This window comes from Cydia splendana, chromosome 8, assembly GCF_910591565.1.
Source record: "Cydia splendana chromosome 8, ilCydSple1.2, whole genome shotgun sequence".
Lineage (NCBI taxonomy): Eukaryota > Metazoa > Arthropoda > Insecta > Lepidoptera > Tortricidae > Cydia > Cydia splendana.
In genome coordinates, this window is record NC_085967.1 from 19,863,499 (window position 1) to 19,879,221 (window position 15,723).

Below are 15,723 nucleotides of genomic sequence, written 5' to 3' on the forward strand. Positions count from 1 at the left end.
TGTAAATTCAATGATGACGTGTAAAAGTGCCCTTGTGGCCTATTTGCTGAATAAATGATGATGTTTGAAAAATAATTTTCAGAATTGGAATTCTTAGCGTTCAATAAAATTTTTCTTATTTCGTTTCTTGAAATTTCATTCACGTTTGTAAGATTTTAATAGAATAGAACACGTTAAAGTTTCACAATTGCACATGCAAAAATATACTTAAAGAATGTTTACAAAGTTGAATATGCATCCATTGGATTTCTCAAAATTTATATTCGTGAGGAATTTTCATAGTGATTCGATCTTTGCTTAAGTATACAAGTGCAATTTGGTGGAGGATTTTAACTGGTTTTCGTTGTACTTGTCTATATTTATAGTGCTATTGTCTAAAACTGACCTGAACCACATTCGGGTCTATCCACAATAACGCTAGCGGGCCAATCACAGGCCATCTGCTTCTTACTATACATGAGCCCTGGAGCGCACGACTTGAGAACCGCGTGGAGTTTCGAAGGGTAGCTTTGGACATAGCTTTGGACATGATGAACTCCCACCCGTCCTTATTAAAAAGTGTGCAGACGAACTGTCCGAACCCTTAGCCTTTCTGATAAATCAATCCTTTTCCGAAGGCATAGTCCCAGATTCACTCAAATTATCAATCATTAAACCCATTCACAAAAAAGGTAAACACACTGACTGTAATAACTATCGTCCCATAGCTCTTTTGCCAACTTTTTCCAAAATAATAGAAACCGCTATGTCAAAAAGACTCTACACTTTTTGTGAAAAATACTCCATATTCAACGAAAATCAAAACGGATTTATAAAAAAACATTCCACGACATTGGCAGTATATAATTATATAGATCAAATATTAAACATAATAAATAACAAACAATATGCTGTAGGATTATTATTGGATATGAGTAAGGCCTACGATAGGGTATCCTATGATGTGCTGTTGAAGAAATTGAACGGTATTGGGGTAAGAGGAACTGTACATAAATGGTTTGTCTCTTACCTCAAAAATCGAGTGCAATTCGTAGAAATAGAGCATTATAACAACCACACAGGATTGATTTCGCGCATACACTCAAATACAGTAGATGTTACTCAGTCTATTCCCCAAGGTAGTGTATTGGGTTGCTTACTGTTCCTTATATACATTAACGATTTGCCCTACTCTATTAATACACCTAGTATCTTATTTGCAGATGACATTTCAGTAGTATTTCCGTGCATAGATAACAACAATCTGAAATCTAGCCTTACCCATATCCTGACTGAACTAGATTCCTGGCTAACCGAGCATAACTTAAAATTGAATTTTACCAAAACAAAATTGATGCAGTTCAGACCATACCAAAAACAACCGTTATCTATAGATTTCTCTTACAACAATATCAAATTGGACAAAACAGATACATTTCCCTTGTTAGGATTAACAATTGACACAAACGTTCATTGGAAAGACCACATTCAGAAAGTTAGCAATAAACTATCTAGATTTTCATATGCCTTATTTGAATTAAAAAAAACAACCGACTTAAAAACTGCCATTTCCGCCTATTATGCTTACGCCCACTCTATACTCCGCTATGGCATACTCCTTTGGGGTAATAGCACAAATGCCAATGACCTATTTATTTTACAAAAAAAGTGCATCCGAACTTTAGTTAACATAAAACAATGGGAAAGTTGTCGGCCATATTTTAAAGACCTAAGAATATTAACACTTACCTCCTTATACATTTTTGAAGTTTGCACTTTCGTCAAGCTACACAGCTCTTTTTTTCTTCAAGCAAAAGACCGCCACACAAAAACATTAAATCTTCGCTACAATAACTACCTTTCCTTGCCTACTTCTACCTTAAACATATTTCATTCCGGACCACACATGATGTGTATAAAAATCTTTAACAAAATACCCCAATCAATAAAACAAATCGAAAACCCAAATCTATTCAAAAGATCGCTTAATAAATACTTAACAGAGAAATCGTTTTACACGCTGCAGGAATTTTATGATGAGGTATCATATTATTATTAGAAATATGTATTAGGTATCTGCACTTAAACCATATTGTTTGATTTTATATTAAATAAATGCAATTAATATTATGCTTAACATAAGCAAATTAGCTCTTACGATACACTAATGTGATCTCATATGTATAATGTTATGTAAGAAGAAACTACTGTAGTACTTAGTTTGTTATTTATTTATAAGATTGCTGCGCCCTTGCAGGGTCCATATTATGTATAGGTACCTACCTACCTAATGTTATGTAATATGTTTGCAATAAATGCTTTTGATTTTGATTTGATTTGATTTTGGGTTCAGTACATCTGGGGTGCACTCGTAGAACTTATTGCAGTCGGTTAAGTGAGGGGATTTCAGCTGGTTTCATCAATATTTTTAATTATTATATGAGTTGCTCTAAAACTCAACTGAACCACATTCGGGTCTATCCACAATAACGCTAGCGGGCCAATCACAGACCATCGACTTCTTACTATACATGAGCCCTGGAGCGCACGACTTGAGAACCGCGTTGGGTTTCGACGGGTTCAGCAAGTCTGGGGTGCACTCGTAGAACTTATTGCAGTCGGTTAAGTGAGGGGATTTCAGCTGGTTTCATCAATATTTCTAATTATTATATTAGTTGCTCTAAAACTCACCTGAACCACATTCGGGTCTATCCACAATCACGCTGGCGGGCCAATCACAGACCATCAGCTTCTTACTATACATGAGCCCTGGAGCGCATGACTTGAGAACCGCGTGGGGTTTCGACGGGTTCAGCAAGTCTGGGGTGCACTCGTAGAATTTATTGCAGTCGCTGGGGTGAGGGTAATTCGGGTGATTGGAGTTCAGGCATTGGAAAACTTCCCCTCCTTCTTCTTCCTTTTGAGGTTTTGTGGGTTCGGGAAGGGAGCGACCTGGCAAAAAAGAACGACATATAGAAAATTATTTCTAGGTTAAAAATGAAACATTCAGAATAAAGACTTTTAGGCTCTTTGTGGTGCAAGTGGGAGAAGGGCTGAGGACTCAAACCCGATAAGTCTAGATATGTTTGCATTTAATATGAACTCATATCACATTTAGTTCCGATATCAAAACCCATTTGCTAGACTGATCGGGTTTTACCGCTCAGCCCACGAAAGACCTACCTTCTTCTTCCTTCTCGCACTGGCAGTATACTTGTATCTCGAAGTCCGGGCACGTGTTCCCGATCTCATTGCACACTAGACCCTTCTCCAAACTGCACTCTACATTCAGGCCGGTGTCCTTGGGAGTCTGGTGGTTCACTGTAGTGCGGCATTTGATGCGCGTCATGTTCTGTTTCCCGCACATTGGCTGACCGATTTGCTGTAAGAAAGTAAAAATATATAAATAAAAATATAAATAAATTTAAATATTATAGGACATTCTTACACAGATTGACTAAGTCCCACGGTTAGCCCAAGGTGGATTGTGTTATGGCATAAGGTAAGCATTACCAATGCCATATGCAATAGGTTACTAAGCCTAATCACTAATATAAACATAGACTAATAAATGCCAGGAAATAGGGCCTTGCCGGACGAGTCTATAGTTCTTTCAAAAAATGCTTGGAATGTCCAAAAATCAGTGGTACTAACCAAAAAGTTCAATGTAATGTTGTTTGTAGACCTAGGCCGGCAATTTTGTGTGAGAATACACATGTTTAACAAAAATAAATTTAATAGAAACATGACTAAACTGCGCGTTTGATGCATAGTATCGAGCTTAATTTTTAGCTGCATGCAATATACATACTCCTCCAAACCCTACAGTACTTACCATTTCATTGAACTTGGGTAAAGGTTCCTTCTCGACTGAATGTCCATCCGCAGTTGTCTCCGGTGGACCGCGGTTGATCCAGGGCGTCCAGCCCGGGACGCATTTCAGGCCTTCGTCGTGAGGGGTTGTTATCACTATTGGCGGGGGAGTGGCCTGTAAATATTTCAAATTGTTAATGAATAAAAAAATCTAACTCACAATTTATTTATTTATTTATTTAAACTTTATTGCACAAAAGAAAACTTATCGTACAAAAGGCGGACTTAATGCCAAAATCATTCTCTACCAGTCAACCTTAAGGCAAAGCAGAGAGATTGTAGGCGGTGCTACTAATCACTAAAGCTAATCTAAAATTAAACATATATAAGCAACGACAATTTGACTGTGTTAATGATTTAAATATATAGTTTTTTTTTGTTTTTTTTTTTTTGTTTTTTTTAATTTATTCAGAACACATACAGTCATATAAGATACATATGTTAGAGGTGCGTAATACGCACATAAATCTTAATACTAAAAAGACCTGGAGGTTCATAAAATATACATGTAACTGAAAATTGGTATACAATAGGTACAAGCATAAGCCCAAGGTAGGATACATACAACAAGAAGCAAGAATAACTCAATAATACTTACAGCAAAAAGTCGGAATAATAATAATAATTACAGCGAGGGTCAAGAAAAGAAATATAGAAATTCTGAAAATAGGAAGCGTAGTACAGAAAAATAGATAAAAATCAAGGAACAATAGCTATCAAAATAAAATCTCAGAGAGTAGGTAGTTACAGCAATAATATTTTTTCCTTTAACATGATTTTAAGTGTAGTAAGTGATTTGTGAAAGGGATCAATCCTGCCTAGATGTCTATTACAATAGTTGGGCACTCGTCTGAAAAACGTATGCTGCGCATATTTCTTGCGAGCAAAAGTAACGTGAAAAAGGGGCCTAGAACGTAAGGGGCGGTGCGGAACACTAAAAAGCACTTTTTGTAAAAGATTAGGGCATTGGATTGCATTTTTACAAATTTTGTAGAAAAACATAACATCCAAATACATCCTACGATTACTGAGGGAAGGGATATTGAAGTACTTCGCAGCCGTCGAGGTGTCATTGAAGTGAAAACCTGTCCTATAACTAAGAGATTTTATAAAAATGTTTTGAATCCGCTCCAGTCGATCAATATGTACCTGATACTGCGGTGACCATATAACACTACCGAACTCGAGGACGCTACGGACAAAACAGAAAAACAATAACTTATAAGTTCTAGGTCGCTTAAAAGGCTGCCCTACCCGAAGCAACATGCCCAAATTTTTATATGCCCGCTTACAAATGTTATCTATGTGGGTATTAAAATTTAATTGCGAGTCTAATGTAACTCCTAAATCTCTAATGAAGGAAACTCTTGAAATATTTGAATGGGATAATTTATAATTATATATTATAGGGTCTTGCTTACGATTGAAGCTGATAACAAAACATTTGTCGGGGTTAAGGAAAAGATTATTATTTGAACAATATTGGGAAAAACGATCTAGGTCTTCTTGCAATGCATGGCAATCCGCTTCCGAAGTAACAGATTTGTATATTTTCGTGTCATCAGCATAAATTAGGTGATCAGAGTTTAGAAAACAATTAGCTATGTCGTTGACATACAAGACAAAAAGAAGCGGGCCAAGGTGTGACCCTTGTGGTACTCCGGATGGCACGGGAAGAAAACGCGATGTATATCCCTTCAATGCAACAGCCTGACTTCGGTTCGAAAGATATGATTTTACCCATCTCAAAAGATCGCCATGTATACCGAGCTTGAGAAGTTTAATTTTTAAGTTATTATGATTTATTTTATCAAAACATTTCGAAAAGTCGGTATACACGGCGTCAACCTGGTAACCGGATGAGATCCTGTCGGTAATAAAATCAGTGAAAGTAAGTAAGTTAGTGTCCACACTCCTACCTTGACAAAAACCGTGCTGATTCAGAGATATATGATGGCAAATTACGGCCCTAATCTCGTTACAAACAATTTTTTCAAATATTTTTCCGAAAATATTTAGTTTGCTAATGGGTCTATAATTAGTCACTAATTGGGTATCGCCACTTTTATATATAGGTGTGATAAGGGCTTTCTTCCATAAATCAGGGAAATGACCACTTGACAGTGATTTAGTGAAAATTTTAGTAAGCGGAACGACTAATTCACGAGCGCACGATTTGATAAAGATAGGATGGATCAAATCAGAACCACTACCCTTTCTAATATCAACTTTTTGTAAATGTCTGAGTACACAATCTTCAGTAATAGTAATAGACCGCAAATCAACAAGAGTGTCATCATTTGGGACTGGCAAAGAACTGGTAGTAGTGGGTGGATCAGGAATAAAAACAGAGTTAAAATAGTCATTAAAATAGTTACTTATGGTGTCTCCATCCCTGGAAGTATTACCAAGATATGTCATTTGGTCCGGCATGCTATTGGTAGGAAATTTTGACTTAATAAAGGTCCAAAAGTATGACGGATTGCTACAAATTTTGTCCTCTGCAAAGGCGATGTAGTTATTGTAGCACTCAGACTCCATCTTATGTTCCCTTGCCCTTAAGAGAACAAATTCCGCTGTCCAGTGGATTACCGTACACTTTCCATCGCTTATGGACTGAAAGCTTTTGTTTACGAGTTTTAATAAGGACGCGGGAGAACCATGGAGGGTATCCATTGTTGACATTGATATATTTATGCGGGATATGTTTTATTATGAGGTTCCTAACGACAGAATAAAAATATGCAACAGAATCCTCCACGTCAAGGTCATTTAAACACGACCAATCAGTCACTAATAATTCATTACGAATGAGATCAAAGTTTCCACGATGAAATACTGGCTTTGTAGATTGATTCGGTATTAATTGAGGCAAATAGGTTGTCAAATTTAGAGCTAAAGATATATCCAAAGCTATATGCTGAGGGTCTTCGGGAGTAAGCGGGGAGGTACAGGAGGTAACCATGCAGTCAGCATTGCTCAACACTAAGTCCAAAACCCGTCCATTAAGGTTATAACACGCATTGAACTGGTGTACACTGGTTAGTGCAATAAAATCAGAAAGCATGGTCACAATGGGGTCATCGCTTGCCTCTATTTGGAGACGGTTTTGGTCCCCGCACAGAGACCAACAAGCGTGGGAAATATTGTAGTCACCCAGTAAAATAAAAATATCATCAGGGTGGGAATGCATTAGCCTAGCGGCATTATCAAAAAAGCAAAGAAGTGAATTAGCATGGTTATCGTTATGAGGAAAGTAAATGCAAGCTACATGCACGCATGGCGAACGCCGCGAGGCACGGGAGGAGTGGGGCGCGTCGGCGCAGGCCCGCGGCTCCACTGTGAGCCATATTTCCTCATGACGCGGCGCCGCACACCACTCGTCCCGGCGGGACACACTGAGCCCACGCTGCGCCGCTACCAGCATGCCGCCCCCGCGCTGCGCAGAGCGGCCTGCACGGTCACGTCTGAACACTTCATACCTACTATCAAAATACTCATTGCTGAAAAAATCAGGATTGAGCCAGGTCTCAGATAAACAAATTAAATCGTACGAGGCATTTATTACGTTAGATAAAAATGAGTGCGATTTAGTCCGCAGACCCCTCACGTTCTGATAATAAATAGATATATTATTTGCAGACACTAAACAAATTTAAATTTAAAAAATAAGCACGAACGTGGATTGAATTTATGCATTGTTCATCAGACAAGTTACCATAAATAAAAACAAAATCAGAAAAGAGCACCCAATTTAAAATAATAATTATATAAGGAAATAAGTACGTGTTATAGAATAACTCACACCTTGCGAAAGTTATAGTAATCATTAGTATTGATTTGATACATGACTCCCAACAAAATAGGAAATAATTTACAATATAAGTAGTGGCTAAATAAGCTATAAGTCCTACGCAGATAATAAAGACCGGAAATTTAAACACAGACGTAAACTGTCACTTTAACTTTTTCAGGTCGGTGTCGTCAGTAATGACGAACACTCTTGATTTGTCATTTTTGCGCATAAAGATTTTACATTGTTTTACCCAGAGATAATCGTAATTCAGCTCAACCTTCTTATCACGAGCCTTCCTCAGTAATATCTTATTGCCGGTTGTTAGGTGTTCATTAAGATAAATGGGGACCGCAGGCCCAGTGAGGCCGGCGTCGGCGCTGGTGAGGCCGCGGCGCGCGCGCGCCGCCGCCACCAGCTCGTCCTTGCGCCTCCGCTGACAGAAACGAACTATGATCGCAGGAGGCCTTGAGTCCGCATTCTCCTTACTGCTTAACGACGACTGGAAGCGGCGCACGCGATGTATGGTGTCGACGTCAGTTTCACATAGATTGAAACCGACCGTGACACAGATGCCGCCTAAGATGGACATTAAGTTCTCCCCATTCGTCTGCGGAACACCACTGATTTCGATGTTATTAAGCCTACCGAACTGCTCCCGGCCACTCTCATTTACTTTTAAGGCGGCCAGCTCCGATTCAAGACTCTTCAAACTGGACTCAACTGCCGGGAGGCGGTCGACCTTGGCTTCTGCCAGAGTAAGCCTCGTAGTGAGGTCATCCAATCTGGTTTCAAGCATACCGAGCTTGCCCTCAATATTTGTGATACCCTGGTTAGCCTGGTCCAATCCTTCCTGCATTTTATTGAATTGCGATTTAAATCCTTTCACTTCCTTTACTAAGTCTGCCAGTACATCGCTACTATCACATTGACGGCATGAAATACACCGCCAACTCGACTTCTTATCGGCCGTCATTCTTTTAAAGGTTGTTTCTTGCACCCCGGAGCATCTAAAGTGGTAAAAACCACCACACTGGGAACACTGGACATCCCCATCGCCATCGAACCGTAAATCGCACTTCTTGCACGAGGGCATTTCAGTGAAAATATATTATAGGTAAATTAAGCCCAACAAGTCGCAATTACGAGGTTATTTGCTGTTTCAACTGCAATACCCGCTAGGGGAGCACCTTGCGGCCATAGACCGTAGGAGTGATAAGGAGGCACCGATAGTTACACTGGCCACGGCAGGTAAAAAAAAAAAGGTCAAACCGGTCGGCGAGACACCGGCACACGTGTTAACGATCGTAGATTACAACACTGGTTAATTCGCTGTGACGCGTCCTATAACCTTAGCGGCTTACGCGAGACTGAGTTTTGTCTCAATGTTGGAAATGTTTACAGAAATTTCTGGTAAATGTCATAGACATTTCTAATCTGAACAGAAGTTATCTCTCCATACAAAATTTTCCAATTCTCCCTTTCCCTTCCACCTTCTCGCCCGGTTTTCCTTCCTCCCTTCTCATAGAAATTTAACAACTTTGAAAACTATTTAACGGCACATCAGTACACCCGCGGCGCGCTGGATGCGCATAAATAGAAAGAATCTGTTGGGGGTAATCTTGGTTATTTTTTATCTAAATAAGGCCCATTTGCACTATTCCACTAACTCGGGGTCAGTTGGTTAAACCTGGAGTAACCATGGTTACCAGTACAATTTGACACTGGGTTAACGGTTTAACCGTTTAACCCCGGGTTAGTGGGATGGTGCAAATGGGCCTAACTCACCTCTGTAGAACAGGGCTGGCCAGTGCAGATCCTTTCTTTCTTAGAGCAGCGGCAAGTATGACAAGCATCCTGCTCCAACACCTCGCCCTCCAGAATTTGTGTTCCGTCCGGTAGCGTCATGCAGACGGGCTTGCAGCGACCGCGAGATACGCATTCGTTTGAGGTGATGTTGAAGGAAATTTGTCCCTCTGGACACTGCTTCTTTTCTTCAGGCTTTGGTTTGCAACCTGTTAACAATATTTGAAATTACTGAGAGGCCAAGAGGAATCTCTGAGCGTGTTCACCACCAAGATAAGTTTTTCTTGTATCATTCATCAAAGACTGAAGTTCAAGAGTTGAGAATTAAAGCTAAAGTTTGCCAGCAAGCAATGGAGCGCAGTGATCGAATCAGAAACAAAAAAAGTCGAAAATTCGCGTTTTGAATATATGATATTTAAATTGAAGTGGGGCTAGATCGGATAGATATATGACATGCATCCTGAAATACCAAGTAGATCAAAATTGCTATTGAGTGGCTTTAGTACGATGGCTACCGAGGCAAAGAGATCGTGGAATGACTTGAACAAATATTACCAGATTGGTCAAATGTTTAAAGCAATAGGGCCCACTGCCAGCCGCGCGTGGCGCTGTCGCCACCTAGCGGCCATATCTGTCCTGATCGTAACAGACGCGCTTTGTTAGAGAGTGAGTCTTCTGTACCTAGTACTATTATTTATTCTGTGGCTGTAGCCACGCGCGTCTGTTGACGTCTCTTGGTGGTTAAAGGGCAAATATTACTGGCTTCAGGATGTTGTATTCTTACCTTCAATGCAAGTGTCTCGTTGGCAGATAGGCAGTATTTCCTTGTAGTAGTAGGTGTTCTCGCAGGTTTCCTCGGGACATGGCGATATACACGGGTCGTAGGTGGCACAAGTTTCGTCGCATTGTATTGCTGTTAATAGAAAAATATTATAAGAATATAACAGATTGTGTCATCATAAAAGTACGAGGTTAAAAATTCACAGATTTTGAATGTCAGGTACCCTGAAAAATTTAGTGTGGTGTGTGGTTTATGCTTCTTTGGAATTAGTACCTATGTCTAATAATAAATAACAAGTTTTTTTAAATAGTTTAAGCGCCATATAATATTCCGTTAACGCAGTACACACACGTGCAATCTTCCCCTGAATCGCAAGCGCAGGCATTGCTCGATGAAGAGTGTGGGGGGTACCTCCAGTACCGTCGTTACCATAAGGGCACACGGGGCCCGTGCCCAGGGCCCCCATCCTCAGGGGGCCCCGAAGGACAGACAGTAACAGTATATTTGATTACCCACAATAAATAGAAGATCATAGTAGAAAAATGTTAGTTTAATTAGCTTTCTTTACTTTCCAAAGGGGCCCCAAATTCTTATGTGCCCAGGGGCCCCAGCATAGTTTAAGACGGCCCTGGGTACCTCGGTGTGGCAAAGGGTGAAGGGGTGGCGATGGCGTTTGAGAGCGCATGGGCACCAGCTCACCACCAGACCACCATTCGTACACTTTTGTGTATACGCCGATGACGCAATACACACACTCACAATCATCTACATGTGATGCGGATAGTTTACATCTAATTTTATGCTACGGCACTATATTATGGGGTACTCACGGCATCTATCTTTCGTCCTCCATTTGAAAACAACTCCTCTATTCGCACACCGATGCGCATATGCCGCTAGCGCAGTACACAAACAGGTACAATCATCCCCAGAGTCACAAGCGCAGGCGTCTCGCTCGCACTGCTCGATGAAGGGGGTGGGGGGAACCTCGGTGTGGCAGAGGGTGAAGGGGTGGCGTTTGAGCGCGCCGCAGGAGCTGGTGGCCCAATCTTTGCGTTCGGGACGTTGGCGGCAGTGGTCCTGCGATTGGATTAGAAGACCATTAATAATGTTTCATCATGGTATCATTGAGATGGTCCAACGGAAGACTACTAAGTTAACAAGCTGAGTGGCGGCAATTTTATCAATGTCCCATTTTTATTTTACGCCAGCATTTAAAGCCGTCATGCAATCTGTAATACCGCATTTTAACTGGGATAGGTTCATAAGGTAGGTTCCTACATCACTGGCTCAATATTAGAAAGTTCTATATTACATTTTCATTTTCAAGATAGTTGAAATTCGACTTAATGTCATTATGACAATGTTCAAATTTCAGTTCGATAAAAGTGAAACATAGAACCCTGTAATATTGGGCCAGCGACATGTAAATAGAATACCACACAATCAGACGCAACACGGTCTAGTGGTTTCTTTTCTACTTTGTGTATGCCAAATTACACTTATCTAACACTAATGTTCTAGTGAACAGCTCAGCTGCTGTCTGACAGAAATATTTGAAACTTCGTTCATAACCGTAATTATTGTCACGAGGAGATACATACCTCGACTTCCACAGGCTTGGGGCAAGTTTGTTTCAGCTTCCAAGAGTCAGCGAAGATCAGCACAGATGACTCGGCAATGCCACCTTCCGGCTTTTGGAAATCGTCGCGGGAATCCGAGTTGTAGTTGCCACACAAACCTTTCACCTGAGAAACAAGTGTCATTTTTTATACCACATTATTAGTAGCAAACATGCGTAAAGCCCGCTTGAAGGTAGGCAGTTACCGTAGTTTACGATATCGGCTCCAGGCGTGTCACATGCCGACCCTTTAAAAACTGTAGGTATGCATCTTATTTTAAAGAACATCATCAAGAAGTTCTTTCAATAGCCGGTTCGTTAAAAGAATCAACAGATATCGTAAAGTTTGTAGCAATTGGGTTATAGGTTGGTGAAGGTTATTATTTGTAAACAATTTCAAAAGATATTATGAATTCAATATACTTAAAAAAAACGTTATTTTAGAATAAATACGGATATTTTAGCTATAGGTACTTACTCTGTTACGCCACATAGAGTCCACTTTAACGTAGACACGCATGCCACGATCCCACTGCAGGCTCATGCCCAAACTCGGCACATCTAGGAACACGTAGATACCGGCGATACGCAGCTTTATTCTGAACAGAAAACAAACATTTCAAGAATGACAAAAATACGTGTTCTGATTCTGAATATGCATTTGCCAAAGTTAAAAGGCAGGCCCCGTACGCAACATGCCAATCGCTAACGCTCCGTAGCGAACGAAATGCAACTGTCGCTCGCTGTCACACTAATATGGAAGTGTGATAGAGACACAAAGCGATTCGATGGCGAAGCGCAAGCGATCGTCACCTTGGCTAGGCCGCCAGGTGCGACGACGAGCGAAGCGATGAGAAACGTGTTGGGTTAACCTTGACCAAACCATACGCGAAAGCGAGCGAAGCAAGTATGCATAAGCAATAAAAAATAGATTCGAAAATAATAGATAGATAAAGTCTAAGAAATAAACGTGCCCCGTAGTTTGACAGCCGAAACAGATGGCGTTGTATTGCGCCATATGTTTTATGATCACACATAATAAGGAGCCGTACAGCGCCATCTCGTTTAGCTGTCAAATTTTAAACACTAAATTGTCTTATTAAGACTTAAAATCATACACAAATTATGAATCTTTGTCACTGTTACTCCGTTGGCACTATTTTGTAGCGTTTGTGTGTATTAGGTATTTTTGTTTGGTAAACTAAAGCCTGACCAGAAATACATATATGATCATTGTCAAGAGGACGCTGTTATTCTCATGTAGGTATAGGGTGGCAGTTCAGTATAGTCACAGAATAAATAATAGTACTAGGTACAGAAGACTCACTCTCTAACAAAATGCGTCTGTTACGATCAGGACAGATATGGCCGCTAGGTGACGACAGTGCCACGCGCGGCTTATGGCTAGCCACCAAAATTGGCCATTAGCCACCAAGCTACTGTAGCAAAGCGACGAAATCGCGGAGTGAGCCACGCCTGGTATAGTATGAAAAAAATAGTTCCAGTGAAATTCCGCAACATGATGCGTGATCATATTAGCTGCTTTGTTACTGCACACCGTTGTATGGGGACCTTGCACTTTGAGACTATGCGCTGAAACTTGGCACAGTTGATTCTTAGCTAGTCTTGAGCAGATACAGACCGGGAGCCGTCGAGAGCCACCTCTCATTTAGTGAGGGGGGAGGGGGAAAGTTCGACGCTGCCGCGCTTCACTTGGAGCAACATTTCTCTAAAACTATACCTATTAGGGAATGTAATATATCATTTTCGGATAAATTAAGGATGAGGAATCTAGTTTTGGAACAAAAACAATGCACTTTCTAACAAAAAAAAAGCATAAAGTAGAAAAGACTAAAAAACGTATTTTTGATTTTTTCATAATTACCAATTTTTTTTTTAAGTGTAACAGGAATCTGAAAACAAAAAATACAGTCGTAAAGCTACACTTATTACGTTTAAGAAAATATATAGTTTAATATACAAAACTGTTGATAAATGGGAGATAAAAAATAATATTAAGCGTGGGTCAGAGTGATCTCAATACAAAATATTATGAATGTGGGAAAGTTACTTATAATTTGTTCTACAATCGTTTATTTTTCTTGTTTTTCGTAAATAACTCGTAAACGGTAGCCCACAGCAAAATAATATCTTTTACGTAAATAATCTGTTTCAGATTTCTTATAAAATAAGTACTACTGTTTTTCGGTACCATCAATATTAAAAAAAATATTGAAGGGAGAAAATAAATACTTAGGTCCCCTTTTTTAGTCATTCGTAAATAACTCGTAAACGAAGGCCAATAGCAAAAAAATTTTTAGTACATGAATAATTTACATAAAATTTCCTACAAAAAAGGTCATTCGAACTTTTTCGCTAGGATCAATATTAAAAACGATATTAAAGAGAGAAAATAAATTCTAAGGTCCCCTTTTTAAATATTGATCCTAGCGAAAAAGTTTGAATAACCTTATTTGTAGGAAATTTTATGCTAATTATTCTTGTGTTAAAATATTTTTTGCTATTGGACATCCTTTACGAGTTATTTATGAATGACTAAAAAAGAGGACCTTAGTATTTATTTTCTCCCTTCAATATTTTTTTTAATATTGACCTTAGCGAAAAAAAGGAGCACTTATTTTATAAGAAATCTGAAACAGATTATTTACGTAAAAGATATTTTTTTGCTGTGGGCTACCGTTTACGAGTTATTTACGAAAAACTAAAAAATAAACGATTGTAGAACAAATTATAAGTAACTTTCCCACATTCATAATATTTTGTATTGAGATCACTCTGACCCACGCTTAATATTATTTTTTATCTCCCATTTATCAACAGTTTTGTATAATAAACTATATATTTTCTTAAACGTAATAAGTGTAGCTTTACAACTATATTTTTTGTTTTCAGATTTCTACTACACTTAAAAAAAAATTGGTAATTATGAAAAAATCCAAGATACGTTTTTTTGTCTTTTCTATTTTATGTTTTTTTTTTTGTTAGAAAGTGCATTGTTTTGGTTCCAAAAAAAAATTCCTCATCCTCCCCCCCCCGCTAAATGAGACGTGACTCTCGAGGTCTCCCGGTCTGTATCTGCTCATGACCAGCTAAGAATCAACTGTGCCAAGTTTCAGCGCATAGTCACAAAGTGCAAGGTGTCGTGCACTAACAAACTAGCTATATATTCCTGGTCAGGCTTTACTATTAATAAAAACTTACCTCTCTAGTTTAGAAAAGTTGGGCAGAGGTGCGTCCTTGGTAAGCTCGACTATTTCCTCGTTCTTCCCGTTGCCGACTTTTAGGGTCACCGTTTTAGAGCACGTCGCGCCGGTCGTGCCACATGGAGCATTCTAAATTCGAAAATAGAATTTAATAAGTTTTTGGCAAAAATTTCATTTTTGGTACAAGCTTCTATCGCTGACTGTACTTTTCTTTACGAGACTATTCTAAAAACCTCAACCAACAAACACAATTAGGTTGCGTTGTTTTATCACAGAGTAGCTATGGCCATCTCCTGTCTCCATCATCAGATCAGCTCGATTGTACCATCATATTGCATTGTCACCCGACTTACATATGCATGCAAATTTTCAGCTTCATCGGAAACCGGGAAGTGGGTCAAATTTTACACTTTTTGTACTTGCAAGATTTGACCCTTAGTTACATATATACAAAAAGAATATATATATAGGTACATGGCAAGTTAAATAAAAGCTTGTGAAAAGTTAGAATTGTTTCATGCTCAAAATAGAGGAAGAGTAGGGGTTATAATCACGTTTATTTTCCACCTACAAAAAAGCACATGTGTGTAATAATTATTTAATGTTTTTTGCTAAATGAGTCAAGACCGTAAAGCTAAGCGTAGGT

At 39.3% G+C, this 15,723-nt stretch overlaps 1 protein-coding gene across 1 annotated transcript in view; it reads right to left on the reverse strand.

Annotated features, from left to right (window-relative positions):
• Positions 1 to 15,723, reverse strand: part of LOC134793098 (hemocytin) — a 98,763-nt gene that overhangs the window by 47,455 nt on the left and 35,585 nt on the right. The window contains exons 27-35 of the mRNA XM_063764623.1: positions 15,076 to 15,206; positions 12,332 to 12,452; positions 11,837 to 11,980; positions 11,063 to 11,312; positions 10,236 to 10,364; positions 9,434 to 9,660; positions 3,815 to 3,967; positions 3,163 to 3,361; positions 2,671 to 2,940 (exon numbers count right to left, since the gene is read on the reverse strand). Of these exons, the coding sequence (XP_063620693.1) occupies positions 2,671 to 2,940; positions 3,163 to 3,361; positions 3,815 to 3,967; positions 9,434 to 9,660; positions 10,236 to 10,364; positions 11,063 to 11,312; positions 11,837 to 11,980; positions 12,332 to 12,452; positions 15,076 to 15,206 (1,624 nt within the window). The remainder of the gene's footprint in view (positions 1 to 2,670; positions 2,941 to 3,162; positions 3,362 to 3,814; positions 3,968 to 9,433; positions 9,661 to 10,235; positions 10,365 to 11,062; positions 11,313 to 11,836; positions 11,981 to 12,331; positions 12,453 to 15,075; positions 15,207 to 15,723) is intronic.